Raw genomic sequence first — 20,641 nt, forward strand, 5'->3', positions numbered from 1 at the left:
TTGTGAACATCTGACTATAGCAGGAATAGTCAAACATTTCAATTTGTACCTACAAGGTATATGACACATGGAGAAAGCAGTATTTGATTTTAACTAGTGTTGAGCACTGTCAAAGTTGTGATGTTTTAGCTTTTTGAACTATTTTTCATGTTCTATGTTCTTATTGTAAAGACATTAGGTGTATTTGTTTATCTGTGTCCTGATTTTGTGCTTTGTGTAGTTAATAAAAGTCATCCAAATAATATTTCAATTATTGTTAGACTGGTGTTTGGGAGTTTTACATTATTGAAGGCAGTGAGTACTTAAGCAGCTTTTGCTGTTTAAACTGGTTTTAATGAATTTGCAATATTATATTTCTTGAATTTTAATACGATTAAAGTCCTTGTGTTGTAAATAATTGTACATATTATTTTATGTGTTTTCTGATCAATGTGCTTTAAATGTTGATCTACTTTACATTAGATTTGTATTATTAATAAGTAAGTGCTATAATAAAAGAGTTAAAGTTGAAGCTGAAATTAAAATTATAGTTGAAGAAGGATGCCACCATTGCCATGGCAGACATGATTGATATACAGTACAGCTGTTTGACAACAGATATGTGGGGATGCAATGCCTAGGTCAACTGACTGATGTGCTGGATGGCTCCCTATTGATATGCTGTCACTTGAAATGCCAAGCGCTATCTAGTGGGGAAAAAAAGACTAAAAATCCTGGAGAAGAGGAAAATCCTGAACATTGGTCTTATCCTTTAAACTTCCCTGCGTCACTTGATGTGGGGACAAAGCCCTCATATGCCCAATCCTATTTATACCAACTCTGAGATTTCCATACCTCAGAGAAAAGGGAATATTCTAGGAAATGGCTATATCAGACGTGATATATATATATATATAAGTACATTCATGTGGCTGTTGGGTGTCCATGTTTCAGGACTTGTTCTAGTGGGTGTCAGCATTTCATATGGTTACCATACTTGATAGGTTCCTGGGTGTCTTCACTGCCTTCATGGGATTATATGCCTTAATGTGCCATGGCTGACAGTGATTCAGTAGCCACCACTTCTCTACCTCCACAGTGGGTACACCCTTCAGGGAAGGTAGATCCAGGTCATGTACTGCTACATCCTCCATACTATCTACCATTGTTGAACCTGTTGCAGCTTGACATGGCCACCTATACAGATGAAAGCAGTGTTATGGCTATGCACATGGTAAAGGTAGGTGATCTCACTTATGCAGTTCACCATTAAGCCTGATAAAGAGATGCTTAATGGTTTTTAATCACAGAAGTAAAAAGCTTCATCCAGGAGGAACAAAAAACTCAGAGATATGAATGAGCACAAATGCAAGTGCCCCCCCTTCAAACTGACCATTAGTGAGTCCTCCATCTTAGTTAGATTGAAATTATTTGTTCAGGGAGAATAAAGGCTCAGACCAGACAGCTTTACTGTGGCCTTTGTTATTATATTATTGGCACTGCATTCATGGCTTCCACCTTCAAGAATAAACTACTCAGAGCCGCCTATGCTTCTTTGTCAAGCAAAGTTCCTGATTATCACTATTGAAAAAAATCTTGATGAGTGGATGGAAAATATGAAATACACCCCAGGGATCACTTCTGTGGCTCTGCTTGACAGGGGCACAGGAAAATAACTTTCTCGGGTGGCGTAAGCCAGGGAAACTTGTTGGCTAGGCTTACTTAGGCCCTTGGGCCGATAGCCTAGTACCTACCCATGAACCTATGAAACTATGGCTGACAAGACTGCAACAGTGACAGTTCTGTCATTATGGATTTGCATCTCACACTTGTTAACTCTGTAACACTTGGAGATGAAGCCCTGGCTATGACTGGGATAAGCTAGCTTTGACTACCAGCCTAAATACAAAATTAGCCAATAGACGGCAAGAAAGCAATGATGGTGCAATGTCTGACTTCTTTTAAATGTCAGAAATAATTAATTCTATTCTGAGTGCGTCTTCCCCAAAACACCTTAGTGTGAAGTTGCCAGTTAGGGATGTATGAGTTACTAAACAAAAAGCTGTATTTTCAGTTTACTAACTAGCTTAATAGGTTGTGTTTATTTATCTAGTTAAGCCATATAAACAAAAGAATACACAGACATTTTAATAACCTGTCTCTAGCCTCCATCATTAAGGTCAGGTTGCTCAACACAGAAAAAATGAGGTAAATCACTCATTTGAGCTTCTATCAGCCTTCTGGTCTGAGGACCACTCATATACAACTTTCCAGACCCAGGCACCTCGACTCATGGCTAGACATATCTGATGATGGCACTTAATTTGCTGCTTTCCCTCAGTGGGTATAGAAAGTTCTGTCTGTCAGAAAGGAAAAGTAGGGGTTACCTGGCCTCATGACATGGAGAAATAAAGTCCTGAGAATGATTCTTGTGAATCATGCTTTACTAGTCTCACAGAAGCTGGTCAAGCCATGTAGGGAGAATGGCAGTAAGTGTCTAGGGTCAGCAGACCCATCCAGAGAAGATGATTTTGACCTCTGCACTGGAGACACCTTCATACCTCTCTACTGTACAGATTTCTGCAGAATGTCCAGATTTTTGCCTTGTATGTTTAGTCTGTTTTTCATAAAATTGTGGCTGTCTGGTAAATTAGTGACAAATCATTAAAGATTGAAGTTAGAAAATAATGACAGACATTTGAGTTTTAGACTTTATATCCTTCAGAAAGGTCATGCTAATGCAAAACCTGTTATTCTATCAACTTTCTAACTTTGTAAGATCAATATTTCAAAATAGTCCCTATTTGTACCACTTTTTTATGGCTTTGTCCAGATTCCTTTCTCTAAGAGGTTGAGAGGTATGGACACCTTGCAAGACTGGGTGAGTATTGTCTTTAGCCTAAGCCTAGCTGAGCCATTCTGCACAGTTGACAGCAGTTGTCATAGAGGACTAAGCAGCTGTTAATAAGCTGTTTTCTATGGTCCAATAGTCCAGAGTTTGGATTTCCTCAGCCTCCATATTGCCTATCTGTATGACTCTAAGCAAGGCACTTAATCAGACAGCACTCCCAGGTTGAGTCTGGAAAAGGTCCATGGATATCAGTGCTCTACCCTGATAAACAAATGCAGAATAAAATAAAAATAAAATAAAAAAATGGTGCACTGCTTAGATATAGAGTTGATATGTGTAGTAGCCTACATGCATCTTCCTTCAAGTATTAATAGGGGCTCTGGAAACTGATGATGGAAAGGAGAAGGTACTTCAGAGAGGGAACAAATAGCTAAGTTAGAAGTCAGGAGGGATGGTCAGTGATAAGAAGGGGGTCAGACCCAGAATTATGAAACATAGAAAGAGAGAGAAAGAAAGAAAGTAAGAGAGGCAGGCTTACAGACGTCTAATATAATCATAACTCTCTGAAGTGAAATAGCAGATAGTATAAAGCAGAACTATAGCCGCGGTGGTGGTGCTGCGGTAACGTTGTCGCCTCACAGTAAGATGCTGTCCGGTTCAATTCTTAGCTAGAGCATCTTCTGCATGGAGACATGCATGAATGGGTTGAAGGTTGTGCATCAGGGCTGGTAACTCGGCACGTAAAAGTGAACTACCAATCATTAGTGGACCGGAGTTCTGCTGTGGTGACCCCTAACCGGGAAAAGCTGAAAGACACAACATAAAGCAGAACTATCTTAAATTTAACATGGATTCCTAGTCTGTTATTAAATATAATCCATGTGCACAGTTTTTAATTTGGTATTTTAGCTTTCATGATAGATAAATGGATTATGCCAAGTCCATAAGCTTTGTGGTATTCATCAGACACGTACAGCAGCTGAACACTAAATATTATACTCAGAAATTATTCTAGAATAATATGCTTTATTTTATTTTATTTTGCACAGATAAGTTACTGGGCAACCGTAGCAGCCTTGAGTGACAAGAATCAGTTTCCTTCCTTTTTGCGTACTGTTCCCAGTGACCAGTTCCAGTCCATTGGTGCTGCACGACTGATCTCATATTTTGGTTGGACTTGGGTAGGGATGCTAGCTGAGGAGAGTGATTATGGTCAACAAGGGAGCCAGTTAGTGAAACAGCAGCTTTCTAAAGCTGGAGTCTGTCTGGCATTTGAAGAAACCATCCCAGTAGTTTATGCAGAACACAAGAGCAAAATAATAATCAGCACTATAACTAAATCAACAGCAACAGTTATCATAGTCTTCTCCACTGAGAAACCATTCAATCCTTTAATGGAGGACATTGCAAAATACAACATAACTGGAAAAGTCTGGATTGCAACAGAAGGTTGGTCTGTTTCTCCCAAGTTTACAGAAAAAGAACTCTTTAATACATTCCACGGAACACTTGGGATCCTGTTCCCTAATTACGAGATGCCAAAGTTTAAGGATTACCTTTTGGGCATTCATGCATCTAAATATTCACACGATATTTTTCTAAACAGTTTCTGGGAAAATGCTTTTGGTTGCCAATGGGTCAGCTTGATAAAAAATTTTACTCAGGGCAGAAAAGCCGGGGATCAAAGCAGCGTTTGCACTGGGTATGAAAGTCTTGGTGATATTGAGAAAAACTGTTTCCTGGATGTAAGTAGTTTGAGTATAACACATAATGTGTACATGAGTGTTTATGCTGTGGCTCATGCCCTACAGGATATGATTTTATGCAAATATAAGCACGGGCCTTTTCAAAATGGAACCTGTATTAGCATTCCGGATCATAGACCATGGCAGGTAAGAAGAATTCTACCATTAATTAGCTAGCATTTCAATAAATGTCATATCATGTTTTGCGTAGTTTTTGCTTTTTCTATTTTCATAAATTCTACATTACAAAATGTGCATATCTTACTTTGACTTTTTATTTAATAGTTGTTAAACATCCTAAGCAAATTGATCATGAAAACCAGTCTCAGTCATGACCTAGGATAGTGGGTCAAGGACAAATGCAAGAATCACAGAAAGTTAGAATAGCCTGTTAATCATCATACATTGGGGAAGTGAGAGGAAAGATAAATAGCCAGAAGACAGCCTTAAGATTGCATGAACACTAAACATACCTCACTGAGACAGTAAGTATTGAACTCCGAGCTCTGGAGCTATAAAGATACAAAATGAGTTACAGCCACTAGGTCACCAGGCTTCACAACATAAAACACAAAATAATATTTACAACCTCCTGCTATAAAAGTTCATGTTAGGAGAAGACAGTCTGCTCATACTTTTTTAGAAGGATAAAAAATTGCTCAAATCTTAATGATCCAAGTAAGGGTGAGAGTTCTTATAATTCTGTCTTCTGCAAAATGATCATCAGGATAATTCTATTGGGTATGATATGGTTTTATAGGGAAGGAACAGAGGCACTGCAGCCAGTACATAAGTAATACATACGTTTTCTACACATTGTTTACGGGCAGAAACGTTTCACTAATTATTTTTATCAAAATTTCTTCACAGATCATGAAGGGCAGTGACTGAAAGGTGCTTTTGTACAACAGTGCTGTCCAACACAGAGTTCAAAAGATCATAAAAGTAGAATGGTGTGAGTGCAATAAATAATAAGCTCACAGAGGTATCTTACTAGAAGGATACAAGGCCTAAACAACATGTCCTACATTGAGCAGCACAGCCCTATAACTATACTCGATATCCTACAGACTGCTAAGATGTGACCTGTTTCTGGCATACAAGGCATCCTTTGGCCCATTTCTAATGTATTTCCTGGACAGCAAGTCAAATGACATCAGAAGTGCTTGGTCTAGGGATGTAAACCTATTTTGTAACATCAACAGAATGGTTTTGAGGGATAAGTATATCTTACAAAGAATACTGCTGCTGTGAAAAAGACTTCCCATCCACAGAAAACAAATTCATCCCTGTCCATATTCAAGTTCAACTTAGATCTTTAGATGATAAATAAAAAATCTACCCCAGGACTGCCTCTGTATTACTAATGGACATAAGGAGTTTCTTAATGGTTTATCCCATGTACTGGTCCCCTCATATTATCTATGGTATGTTCCCAGTTATTCTTTTTAAGAGTAATATATAATTATCAACCATGGAGTGGGTAAGCCCAGTATATAACCAAATGGGATAGGTTATTTCAAGCACAAAAAGGGAAACTGGCTAGGCTTAAAATGGTCTGCACGAGCAGCTGGCCTAGTACTTACATATGGACCTATAAACATATAGTGGATATGTTGGGGAGTTCTGGGGTTCCCTCTACAGATAAATGAAGACCATCTGATCAGATTCTAACCATCTGAACAACAGCTGGTGAAAATCACATTTCATCTTAGAATGAGGATTGATAGATAAGCATGGTATGATCAGTATTTATTTATAACTGTTGTGCACTTTTTATTGTGGGATTATGGAGTTTATACACACACACACACACACACACACACACACACACATATATATATATATATATATATATATATATATATATATATATATATACAGGGTCTATATTATATCTCGAACGCTGCTTAAAAAAGCGAACGCTGATTGATCGAACTTATTTTCAATAGATAGATAGATAGATAGATAGATAGATAGATAGATAGACAGATAGATGATAGATGTATGTATGGTTTAGGGAGGATATGTGCAAAGGTGTTTGCCTTCCTGCAAAAATCCTTACTTGGACCTTTGCTAATGAGTTGTACGGGAAGTAGGTTCTCTATCAGTTCTGAATGAGAAATGTATTTCCAAATAGTTTATTAATTTATTTTGTATGTTTGTTTGTTTGCTTATTAACCAGGACATGCTGACTGCATATCAGCAACATCTAAGAGAGAAAAATTCCATCAGTCAATAACACAAAATTATAGAAAATCCAGGCCAGCAGTAAACCATACAATCATACAACAATTAGCAAACATAGTCAATGCAGACTTAAAGGTCACAAAAATGAGCTATACAATTGAGAGAAATTAAAAGAGAAACACTTACTACATAGTTAATGCAAACAGTTCAAAGATAAGTACATATGTAGATATATACATAGTATATGTTAGCTCTGTATTTCAAGTTGAAAAACAAACCAAGCAGAAACTTTCAGTGTGGAGGGTGTGAAGTTCACTCCTTGAAATATGTCACACACCTAGTCAACTAATAACATTTGAACTTTAAAATAAGTACTACAAAATAATAAAATAGTAGCCAATCCACAGATGAGTTAAAATTTGAATATCCTTTATTGAAACACACAAATAAGTGATCCTAGTTGAGTACAATGGTGATACTCAACTAAAATCACTTGTCTGTGTGTTTCAATAAAGAATATAACATTTTAACTCATATGTGGACTACTTACTATTTTATTATTTTGTAGTATTTTAAAGCTCAAATTTTATTAGTGAACTAGGTGCATGACATATTTCAAGTATTGAACTTCACAACCTCCACACTGTGAAGTTTCTGCTTGGTATGTTGACATTTGTAATGACTAAGGCACAACATTTTGTGCACCTTATGTAGTATGATATTGTAATGGATGTATATTTACCCAATGAAAGGTGTGTCATACACCTGTTTATGTTTCTGTTGCAGGATTCTGTTGGGGACACCTATGGATATACAGCAGCAATAAACCCACAGATGTCACAGCACAGGATTGAATGTCAGCTCAGAAGAAATATGTCTTCAGCAAGGTACAGCATTATAGGTGCATGGCTCCATGTGTGTAACAGGCTAGCAAGGACAATGGCATCATTCAGCCTACTCATGCATCCCTAATCTCTGAAAAGGTCTGATACCCTTGATAAGTGTAACAGGGGTCTGTGAGCTAATGCATCTACAATCTGTGGTGATGGAGATGACCCAACTACAGATTTCCTGTGTCCGGTACAGACATTTGTCTGATACCAGTTATGTTTGTCTTGTGATGCATCCCATTGTGTAATCTGAACAAGATGTGTGTCACAGCAGATGTGTGCTTCAAATGCATGGGGGGCTTGTTTCATATAGGATGTACTGTATATGTTACATACCTGTCTCTCCAGCATGTACTCTTTATACCACAAGGACATTGTAGGTGTGTAGAACAGATAAGACGTGAGTTAGTCCTGTCATGGATACACGGGAGGTTTACACTGAGATCTGACACATCCCTGTTTGTCAGCCATATACAACTCCTCCAAAGCATTTATGAGACAGATTACACATGTGCAGTCTTGACACAGACTCCATAGGACATGTTATCTACATTGAGTATTGGTGTGCCATGGAACCTGTGTGGCTGCTACAGTTATAAGATATGTCTGTGTAGTGACATAGCAAGGGTGCTATTGCACACAATTATAGGTGTGATGAGTGCCACGTTCAGTATAGCAATAACAGTCTGGGATTTACATCCCATACCTTTCTGTATAGGCTGCAAAAATTTGAATGCATCCTCACATCTTACCCACCAGTGAAAGTCAAAGGCTACATTACACTCTGTGTCCATAACTCCATGAGTAATAGCTCAACTGTGTGCAGTGTGCAGACACCACAATATTTTACAGGGATGGATGACTTCCCAAAGGATAGTATCATGCAGTCATTGGTATTTAGTATTTGTCAGTGGCTCAGACAACAACTGAGTGTGTCTCAGGCCAGGAGATCTGGGGACACTGCTTGACACTACATGCTAGTTGTCCTTTCTGCAACTAAGTACTGAAGTTACATCTAACATGTTCCAAGAAGAGAGTCATCCAAGGTGTCTGTACATAGCACAGACAAACATATTAGAAAAGTGTAATATGTATACCTTGCGAAGTTAAGATGTGGATTTTACACAGGTATTCTAAAGGTGGACACTGCTCAAGTAGTGTGTACTAGAAGGACACAGTTACCTTGTGAGGACTGTGTTAAACATGGGAGTCCATGGAATTGGTGGTGCCTGGCAAGTACTACTGCTGGTCTCACTGACACCACTCTCACATAGGATATTATGCTCCAGTACGTTTTCTGTCATCACATGCAAAACTATACTATGAAACCCATGATGACAAACAGGACACAGCCTGTTTGTTCAGCCACATAGCTGTCAAGTATTATGAAAGGCTCTGTAGCCTTCCCATGCTCTTCTCCAGGTATATGCCTTGATTTGCAACCTGGGGCACTCAGTTGGCTTTTGCATGTCTTATGTCTTCTGTTTCAGGGTTGGTGGTATGTCACTAGTGAACCAACGACAGGGTGATTAGAAGTACTGCTGTAGTTCCACAATATGATGTACAATGTCCAGTGACATAAATGTTAAGTCTTGCTGAAACAATCAGCACACTGGTGGTGAGCCATCATAGGTGACAGTTTTAAAGCTAGCCTTGCATCCTACCCTTTAACAGATTACTGGGGGATATCTGCATGACATGGCTGTGAGGCCTACTGCAGTGGACTGGCCACCTTTGGCCAATGTGTGTCCATCTTCCCCATGTCCTAGGCATGTCATACTGTACAGTTATGTACCTGAAGCACATGTCTGTGTTTCCACTTCATGTCACACAACAACCAGTGTACTGTCTGGTTGCTTAGGCATCATACACTTGCGAGGCCAATGTAATGTCAGCAAAGTTGAACAAGTTCTCTATGCATGCACAGGCATCCACATCTTCACTGCAAGGTGTGCCTACAAACACTGTATATCAGGCTGTCAACCCAATGGGTGAGGCAACATGACCCTAACTTTGCAGGACCTGCTGCTGAGATATTGGGAGTGCCCCCACCACTCTACTCCTATGACACACAAACACAACATGTGACAGATGTGACTGCATTTCAAACCATGATGCCATGGTGTCTCCAACAGCAGTAATTACATATGACAATGAACATTATGCCAACAGGCACAGTTCACATCCTGCACCACCTGCACCCAATCACACACACACCTGCATGTGTGCAACTCCTTACTAGACACATCGCCAAACAACAGAAACCTCAGAAAATTCTGCCTTTGGAGTGCACAGTACACATAATACTGCATGCACCACTCTCTAAATGGTCAAATACACGAGGCAAAACACTACGTCACACCTCTTAGTCATAGGTGATTACATCATGAGTCACATTAATGTCTGTGTGAAGTGACTACATATGGGGAAAGATCACAGATAGCTGTCTGTGGGTTGACACAGTAGGCCTTACCAGACATTGCCACAAATCACAAAATATCAGTTAACATAATGTTGATGTCATAGTTCCTGCAGGTGTCTACCACTAGGGACATACATCACTGTCCTGTATGGAGACTCATGACTGAGCTTAGCCAGTCTGTGTCTCTCGTGGGTATGAACATAGCTTTCAGCTGCAATTGACCTTCACCTAGGATGATGGCTCCATACACACGGACATTGACGGAAGTCAATAATTGCCTTTGCGTGTGGTGTCATTGTAAGGGGATCTATTACATATCTGCCTGGGATGCCTTGCTCGACAGACATCAATGCTTCAGCAGTGATGGTCTTTATCTGTCACCCCTGGGATTTGGCGTACTGGCCAAGGCTGCTGACACCCCTACTATGCATCTTAGATGCACTGTTGAGGGTAAAGTTGGCATTGAGAACACCACCTTTATACAACATCATGGTGCTACATGCTGGGTATGGCAACACTGAACCACACTCTGTGGAAGGTGCCCTCACCCTGAATTATGCTGACTTGTGTGCAGTCAAGGACATCTGGTTCAAGGCTGTGATCAGCACCACAGCTGTAACAGACTACATGTCTATCCACATCTTCAGACCTCAAAATGCAGTGTTCTAGGTAAGGCAGGTGGTGTATACATACTCATTAAGGATAGATACACATCCAAATTTTGTGAAACACTGTGATATCCTGGAAACACTGCAGGTGCCACTCAGTATTGGATGGGCACATAATCAATCAATAGTCAGCTACAGGATCAGCTGCATGTTCCAGACACTCATTATGTGTATTTGAATGTATGCGTGTCTATCAAGATATATCATTACAACATGGTATGGGGTGACATTAAGTGACTATCAGCTGTCTTGTTTAATCATGCTGCAGCTCACTTGCCCAAAGGTTAGTCCAGGTCCTTAACTACAAAGCCATGGAGCAGTGCCGTGACATCCACACATGGGGAACCAATGTATTGCATCATGTGTTTACCAATATGGGTGAGCACAGCAGCCCTCCACAACATGAGGTCCTCCCTAGTGGGATCTGGCCACAGATCAGACTCATTAGAACTACCAGCATTAACCCCACTTGCAGACAATACAGACATATATTTCAGCAAAGCCATTATTACCTCCTGTGGGATGGTTGACATAGCTTGACTGCACCTCCCCACTGAGATGGGACAAGCAAGTATGCAGAGCTCTACACCCATGAATTATGCTAGCAGTATTACAACTGTATGAACGTGGCTGTACGTGACAGGAGGGATACAGGTTCCTCATGGCACAGCAAACCTGACTGGTGAGCAGCTACCATTAGCAGGCTGTACAATAAGAGGTGTACATTGCTGTGTGACAGCTGGGGTGAGGGTGACCCCCTAACATGCAGGCACAACCTCCTCAGCTAAAAGAAGTAATTAGTGTTGTAGTGATGCTGTGTATACACAAGTGGCAAAATTAGCCACCCACACAAAGCAGAGCCACAACACACAGTGTAGCTACATGGGTAACCTCAAAGGAAAGGCCCAGATTGTCAGTAAACCCATACATAATGATGCCACATATAATGGGTCTGTACTCATAGCTAACCCGTAGCCCACAGGTTCTGCATCAATTTCAGTCATCTGTCCCAACCACATGTGACACATGACATTCCTATAACCTGTCGCATAACTTCTATTTCTACAGAGCAGGTCATAACTGGCCTCTCAATGAGGGATACACAGCATCTATTGGACACACTGACATCCCAGGCTGCATCCTGCATGGGATCTGACAAGGATTAGTAACACCATTGGGAAAACCTTGCAATCATACTGAAACCATTGGCTGCACCCCAGCTGAATGGACAATGGCAGCTGTTATACCCTTGAACAGAGGTGTGCATCCACTGACCAACATAATTATAGATTTATTTGTCTGAGTATCCATATTTGTATGCCCATAGGGGCAATCATCATGGAGCTGATCAGCACACATATATGTGACCTACACACAGTTAACTGTACACAGTTTGGATGTGTGACAGGGGCTCATGACTGTTACATGTGGTGGACATTTCCGAGGAAGTCGTCAAGGACCTGGGTGAGGGGACATCAGGGCATACAGCCCCTGGACTGAGCCAAGCCATCTGACTATATCCCCCACTCAGGCATCATTTACAAATCACCCACTTCGGCATCCATGGTACTATCATTGTAGGGGTCACTAAGTGGCTCATTGATGACACACATACTCAACATAGGGACATCTGCCTCCAAAAGCTGATCTGTAAGCATCAGTGTTCAACAGGACTCAGTCCCTGGTCCCGTACTACTTGGAATCCATTTAACCATGATACAAGTGACTACTGAATGTCTGTGGCTAGCAATGTTGGCTGATGCCTGCAAATTGTGAGCACTCATAGAGTCTGTGAGTTATGTAGATATCCTGCAAGAGGGTATTAATGAATAAATGCCTGTTGACATACTAATGGCCATAAACACCATGCAAATATGTATGCAGTATCATTTATATCAGTAACACCTATGTATCTGGTAAGTAGCACATCAGTCGCAACATGTGACCTACATACTCAGGGGTGAATGAACTGGGCACACAGACCTGGCCACACAGGTTTATACCTAATGTGCATGAGATCACCATGTCTCCACATTGGTATGGCAGGAATCATATGCAACAACTGAGGACACAGTCACCCATAAGTGACATACTCATAACCTCCATATACTCTTCCCTCAGCATGCCAATATCTGAGTGCAATGGCCATTTGGTAATGGACCATACCAAGTATTACTGGCAATTGCACACAACAGTATGGTCCCTCACAGATAGAACTTCCCATCTTCCGTGTGTGTTCGAAGGGGATCATCTGAAATGGGTGTCATTGCAGCATGTGGCATATAGACTACTCATATATCATCTCTGCCTTGCATACGGGGCAATGTGTGACCCTGCTTGACTATAAATGTTGCATATCTTTAGGTGGCATAGTAGATGAATTAATCACTCTAAGGACATTAAACTACTATGTGACATTAGTAATATATGCTGGTGAGAGAGATTTGTCTAGCAGATTTTAACACACCTTTGAAACTGAACCTTGACGAATGGCACACAGAGCATGTCAATGCACCTCAGCACATGCCATCTGTATGACTGGCTGGGCAACTGTCATTTCACCACAAGGCATTAGCCTGTGCCCCTCTTGGACTTGGGCAAAATATGCTGGCCATGTAAATAAGGGTATAAAGTTGTCTAAGATTGTGAGGACTGTATGGCCATTATTCCAGTTAAGTTCAAATATCCTGTGGTTCCATAAGCTGATGTAAAAGGCTATAACAGCTGCACATACACACATGGCTACATTGAAATTAGCACCAATTCCAATTACTGCTTTCAGGACATGGCACAACACACACACAGTGCAAGTTGGCTTTATGTAGATTAGAACACTTACCTGTGTAATGGTACACACTACAGATCACAGTACTTGCACGCAACACACCTCATGTCTGCTAGTACTATCAGTTTAGGACATATTATGCTTGATTACATCAGTAGGCCTAGTTGTGTTCAGGCATTAGGAAGGCCACATCACCTGCGAAAAATAAAACACTGCAAAACTCTACCTCTTTCTAAGTTACTGAGGTGATTGAATATATGTCATAGGAGCATACACACAGACCAAGTGGTCTGGGTTGAGATCAGAACCCCTACTTATCTAGTTTTACACTCTACAGATCACAGTACTTATCACACATTCCACCACTTAAGTCCGATACTACAGTGGCAGCTGGTAGTCTTCTGGTAGATGACACCATCAGGTCTTGTGGAAGAAGGCATTTTGGAAGCCAGCAGCAACTTACAGGACCAGCAAGTACATAACTGTTGCAGTTTGATAGCCACTGAGGAACACTCAGTTGTTTATCAGGAAAATACACACAAACACACACATACCAAGGGGGTTGGAGTGAGATTAGAACTCCTACCAATCTAGTCTCACCCATAATAGATCACAGTACATATTGCACATGCCACGGCTGATGTCTGTTTTGTATGTGATTGCAGGCAAACTACTTGTGGATTACATACACAAAGTAGGCTTGTGTTGAACAGCATCTGTGGCCTGCAGGGTGATATTGCTTCATACTGTTTTCTGCACTGAGTATCCTAGCAGTCAGATAAGTGTTTGTATCCTAGTTATGTGCCTATGGTTATCAGTATGCCCAAATGTGTCTGCTTGCACTTGGATCGGCATGTCTGTGGGAAGGAACAATGTGCCCTGTCCATGCATGTGTAGCTAACATTATGCATTACACCACCTGCTCACCTGTTGCTATCTATGAGGTGACATCCAGCAGGTACAGGGGTTTGTAGGTAAGTGCATTATGTACTGCTGACCCTTACTTTGCATCCTTTGAGCAACATTATAGATGTGTGATAAAGCAGCTTTACTCACCATTATTAGGGTATGTAGGACAATATAGACATCCACACATATTTATGTATATAACAGGGATGTATATATAAATGTAGTTGTGTGTGTATGATATGTATATGTGTTATGCAGATATATGGGGAGAGACTGAGATGTATGTTGTTTTATATATATATATATATATATATATATATATATATAGATAGATAGATAGATAGATATATATAGAGAGAGAGAGAGATGTGCTATGTATGTGAGAAAGTGATAGAGACAGACGGATATGTACACATATATGTATGTATGTATATATAGACATATCTATACATACCAGGTCATTTTGATGATAGGGCAAAAGTATTGTGCTCATTTTAACTAAGTGTATGGGCATGCCCAGTGGGACTGTCAGTACTTATACTCCAGCCCATGGGATTTTGTGGGTTACAGACAGTGACATCTGTCTCTGTTTCTGCAGTACTGCACTTCACTCAAAATGTCTATGGCATTCTCCAGCTGTCTGATGAAATTAATATGCGACAGAGGATCATAATGTTATGCCACACACAGACTGACAACCTGTGAAAACAGCAACATAATACTGCCTCACATGTGAATACTTCCACATTTGAACCATCAACACCATCACCCATGCTAATTTCTCTAGTGCACTGAGCCACACAAGCTTCCAGACAGATAAGCATCATTCATCACGCAATCAACAGCATACATATGTATGGTGCATACAATGTGTGATCAATTTCTGTGTTACTGCCCTGAGATTGCCTGGCCTGCTGATATACCATTGATGACTTAATGCTAAAGCAATTATATGTGGAAACTGCTGTGTTGTGTGTGGGCGAGCAACACCACATATTCTGCTGTGATCGACATTAGTCCAAATATCATATCACCTCACTCTTCAACATCTCCCTTTACTGATGGAGTGAAAAGTCCTACCGTGAGGCGTAGTGACTATCAGGGAACACATACTAGTGGACTGGGTATTTGTAGTCCCATGTGGATGTAACTCCAAATATCCCACTATATTTCCTTGCATATATGCAGCAGATCAGCACATACAATACCATATTATAGTAATTCTTACAAGTAGCGTGTAGGTTAGAGACTTACCTTGCGAATGCAGCAATTGACAGAACTGTAGTTCAAGGCTCACTCCGATGCAAGCAGTACACAGCTAATACACAGATAGGTATAGGTTGTGTAGGTTGCCTGGAATAACTTTTAATATATGTATGTCTGTAGCCGCGGTGGTGCAGAGGTTAGCTTTCTCACCTCACAGCAAGAGGTTCTCCTGTTCATTTCTTGGCTGAAGCACCTTCTGTGTGGAGTTTGCATGTCCTCCCTGCGGTCGAGTGACATCTAAAGACATGCAGGTAGGGGCATGTGTGAATGGGTGTGCCTTCTTTGAATGCTGGGTGTATGTGTGTGTGTATGTATATATATATATATATATATATATATATATATATATATATATATATATATAGATAGCTATAGAAAAAAAAAATATATATATATATATGTATATAGATATAGATGTACAGAAATATATAGATACGTATAATTATATATGAGAATATATTTACACAGGTACAAAACACACATATATAACATATATATATATATATATATATATATATATATATATATATATATATATATATATATATATATATACAACACACATACAAAAACATATATATATAAATATATAAATAGCATATATAATATTATATATATATATATATATATATATATATATATATATATATGTGTGTGTGTGTGTATATATATATATATGTGTGTGTGTGTGTGTGTGTGTGTGTGTGTGTGTGTGTGTGTGTGTGTGTGTGTGTGTTTGTAAACATTCACTTTTAAAGTAGCACCACTACAAAGCTGCCTGTGGTTTGATCTGTAATTTCAAGTACAACATGGGTTCATATGTCGATAGGTAAGTTCTAGGCTAGCTGGTCTTACAGGTCTTTTTAAGCCTAGCCATCTTCCCTTTGAACACTACTGGATAAACTTTTTTCCATTCTATAATTTATCATATCAACATAATGCAAAATAATGCAGTAAATAAAGAAGAAAAACAAAATTGTTACAGTCCTGCTACAATAAAATAGCAAAGTTTGGCTGCAACACACCAACTCGGACCCAACATTGTCCTGCCTTAAAAAGTACAAACTGGCTTGACTTCTCCCACTACCTACAATATACCCAGCTAACACTCACCCAGTAACTACTATATAACCCAAACTTTTGCCCCTCTCTTTAGACCATCTTACATACTTACACTCCTACACATAATCTTAGGCCCTGAAGCAAACAGCTCCTAAGCATATCCAAGCCCAACAAACCTGCAGGACAAAGCCTCTATTCCTTCATCATTGTCAAAGCTTCAAATGTACTTCCGTCTTCCATTACTCAAATAGACTCCTTAAAAGCATTCAAAACTGCACTAAAATCCCATTACCTCAATAATCAAACATGTTCCTGCATCTACTCATCTAAACCACCATAAATAGGTCACTGTCTCTTTCACTAGTCACTATCGAATAATGTCCTTTACTTCACAAATCTATGTTTTTATCCCTAAATTTTTCCTTTTATGGTCTCTCTAGATTTTATTATTCTACATGCTACATTAATCTGCTCTTGTAGCAGCTTTATGGACCAAAGTTTTTACCCCCCCCCCCAAAAAAAAAGAGATAGAGGAATGTTGTTTATACATGCCTGTACATGCTTATAATTTCTATACTGTAACTACCTTAAACATCTGTAAATACTAGTAGATATGTATGATGTTTACTTGAACTAGCAACATATGTATGATGTATAATTATAACTGTAACTGATGTTCCTTGTATACTCTGTATATACATGCTCACGTGATTTGACACCATATCTTGTAACCATTCTTGGAGCTTTTCTCCCCAGTCCTCCACTGAAAATGGGTTTCTGACCCAGTGGACTTTTCCCAGTTACATACTCGACTTTTTTGGAGCACTTTTTTCGGATTTACAAGTTTGTCTGGTCTATTTTATCAGTTACCAAATGTCAATAAATAACTAAAAAATTAATAAGACAACGAAGAGAAATAGAATATAATGTAAAAGGGCTATCCATGCTGGTGTAATATATATTTTGTTGTAATGTACTTGCTGTCTTCAGATGTCTTTGGTAAAATTATCTGAATCAACAACCTGCTGTAAGTCTACAGTTTCAGTATATGGTGCACCCTTTCTTTATACCCAGGGCAAAAAAAAGTAAACAAAGTGAATGTGCAGCTATAGCACCTGTATAAGAAAAGAATGACTGCCTCACAGCCAGATCAGTTGTGCTCATAGTTAAATTTATATTCTTAATGCAATGAACTGTGATATAACACTGACACATAAACAATGTTTGCTGTTTCAGCTGCTTCATTACTTGAAGAATGTGTACTTTCAAACAAGAGAGCAGAAGGCCTTTTTCTTTGATGCTAATGGTGACCCTCCTGCTGTGTACAGTGTCCTGAACTGGCAGGTAACAGGTGAAGGGACTGCTAGATACACTGAAGTTGGACTTTTTGATTCTAGTGCTTCAGCAGATGAGGATCTCAGCATCAACAACAGCATGATTGTATGGAATGGTGCTGAAAGACAGGTATCTGTTCACTTTTTTCCTTTTTTTCTTATTCTAATTATTTCATTTTGCTCTGCATACAATGAAAAAGTTTGCACTGCAGTGCAAAAGCCTACAGTTTAGATTATTCATTGGTAAATGCATTACCTACTGAAGGCACCAAGTTTCTCTAACATCTTATTGTGCATTTCTTTACCGGTAAATTGCAAGGTCATAAGACTGCTGAGCACATGACCATCTGTGTGTCGATAGCTACTAAGTCAAGTGCAGATTTAACAAAGTGAATATCTTTTGGCTGCTTATGAGAATATGTGCATGTCTGTGCATGAGCGGTAGTGCGCTCTTGTGTGTATGAATGGGCATGTGTTGGTGGAGTGCTTCAGGTCCATTTGTGGAACTTCTTTATTATCACACTCCTCTTTCTTAGCCATTCTGTAAATTGTCCAACTATGAAATTTCTTGTGAACCAGTAACAATAAATGCAAAATAAACATATACTATTATATTTACATAATAATAATAATAATAATAGTATTAATAGTATCAGTAATACTACTACAACTAATACTAGTAATAGATCAAACATGCAGCTGTACAAATTGATTCAGCTGGAGGTGAAGGTTATTCCTCTTAACATGTATCTCATTAGTAGGACTCATATGAGTCTAAGGAGTTATGTCTGTGCTACTTGCCTGTACAGACCAATGTATGCTATATGTCTGGTGATCTTACATATCTTTGAGAAAAAAACTGAAGAGGAAAGCCTCATAGCTCACTCTACTGTCTTATCTAGTATTAGAATTAGAATATCGTTCATCACAAAAGTACTTAATATTTTACACTGTTCAACAAAAGCTTGTCAGTCTGCCAGTACTCTCCACTCTTTTCCTGTTTAAGTTTTTGCAAAGATAATCCAGTTTTGCCTTAAGACCTTTGAAATAATAAGCTATCAGGGTAACGCAGAAAGGTTCCTGTTTTTTTTTCTTTAAAGATAAATTGTAGTTACATCAGCTTGCCCATCTAGTAATTATCTGTTTTCCTTAACTGACTGAAAAGAATCTACATTTATGCTTGTAGAAAATACAAATTAAAAATTAATTTATATAACTGGTTTTGCCCTTCTTACTAAAGATGCTTATAAATCCTTATTTATCAAACTGCAATGGTCGTTTAGCAAGTTCTTCAACAGACAGCCAATGTACTCATGAGGAAAGCTTATCAACCTCCCATCTTAAAATTAAACAGCAGTGTGAGAAACATGCAGTGTTTTCTATAGCATTAGAAAAGCAACTAAAAGTACCTTACGATATGTGGATGCTTGTAAGAAATGGCCATGCACAAGCTGCCCCACATTTGCTATAAATATCTTGCCCACAAAAAGACAGTCCTTCAACATAGTGTTTTGGAGTACAGCTATGCATGCCCTGGTGTCAGAGGATAGGATTATTTGAGGGAAAATACACGTTATGGAAAACAGTAGCTCATTGTTGATTTTACTCATACCTTACAGAGAGACAGAGGAAGAGCAAATGCAGTAATTACTGGTGTTCATTTAGTATGCCTGCCAACAAGAGTAAAGCATGGGCAGTTATGTCCCCCAGGGTAAACACAAAACACAAAAAGTAAAAAAAGGAAAGTGAAAGACAACAGTGAGTAAACTGAAAGCAGAGGATGAGGTTACTGTGAAATTTCCTTGCAAATTCACAGAGAGGAACAGTTAGTATTTTTTGACATTCTGCATACCCTTTCCATACTTGTAAACATCATGCAAAACCTTTATCTCGGTCAGGAAAAAGTCACAGCCATATATAAAGGAAACTTCTCAGTCAGTATATCACTTTAAAGCTGAAAACTCCCTCCACATATATGGTATACTCATTATACATGTGCACTGTGCATTACAAGTGCCACATGACATTTTGAGGTACAACTGGGATGGTGTACAGTTAAATGGATGACATTACCACTGTTTATTAGCTGGATGTCTAAAAAAAGTGGTCAAGGCACACAATAACACTAGGGGGCTACATATCATATATGTATTTGAACAGTAGTATACACAGTATGAGGGAGAAAGATATATTCACAGCTGGCCTGAAACATCCTACTTCTTACATATGTTGTTACAGAATGTACAAAGCACAGTGTCAAAGTCACGCAATACAGGAGAATTTGCACTCCATCTGTGGAATACAGCATTTATAGAAACATTATGTAATCATTGTGTGGCCAACACATTATTTTACCTGGGGATGCTAGGGTATGCTGCTGTTACAGTGTCCCACTGTAAATCCATCTCATAATTACAAGCATATATAAAGGTGGTTGTAAGGTGGCCAACAGCAGCTGACAGTAATCACAATCACATTATTAAGCAGTGATGGACCTTAACCACTTACCTATCCACTTACACCATCTGTACAACATATTA

The 20,641-nt window shown here is 39.2% G+C and overlaps 1 protein-coding gene across 1 annotated transcript in view; it reads left to right on the forward strand.

Annotated features, from left to right (window-relative positions):
• Window positions 1-20,641, forward strand: part of LOC122808190 (extracellular calcium-sensing receptor-like) — a 512,288-nt gene that overhangs the window by 31,007 nt on the left and 460,640 nt on the right. Inside the window, exons 2-3 of the mRNA XM_044079158.1 lie at window positions 3,880-4,575; window positions 18,004-18,231. Of these exons, the coding sequence (XP_043935093.1) occupies window positions 3,880-4,575; window positions 18,004-18,231 (924 nt within the window). The remainder of the gene's footprint in view (window positions 1-3,879; window positions 4,576-18,003; window positions 18,232-20,641) is intronic.

This window comes from Protopterus annectens, chromosome 8.part0 (genome assembly GCF_019279795.1).
Source record: "Protopterus annectens isolate FY-2018-M chromosome 8.part0, PAN1.0, whole genome shotgun sequence".
NCBI lineage: Eukaryota > Metazoa > Chordata > Ceratodontiformes > Protopteridae > Protopterus > Protopterus annectens.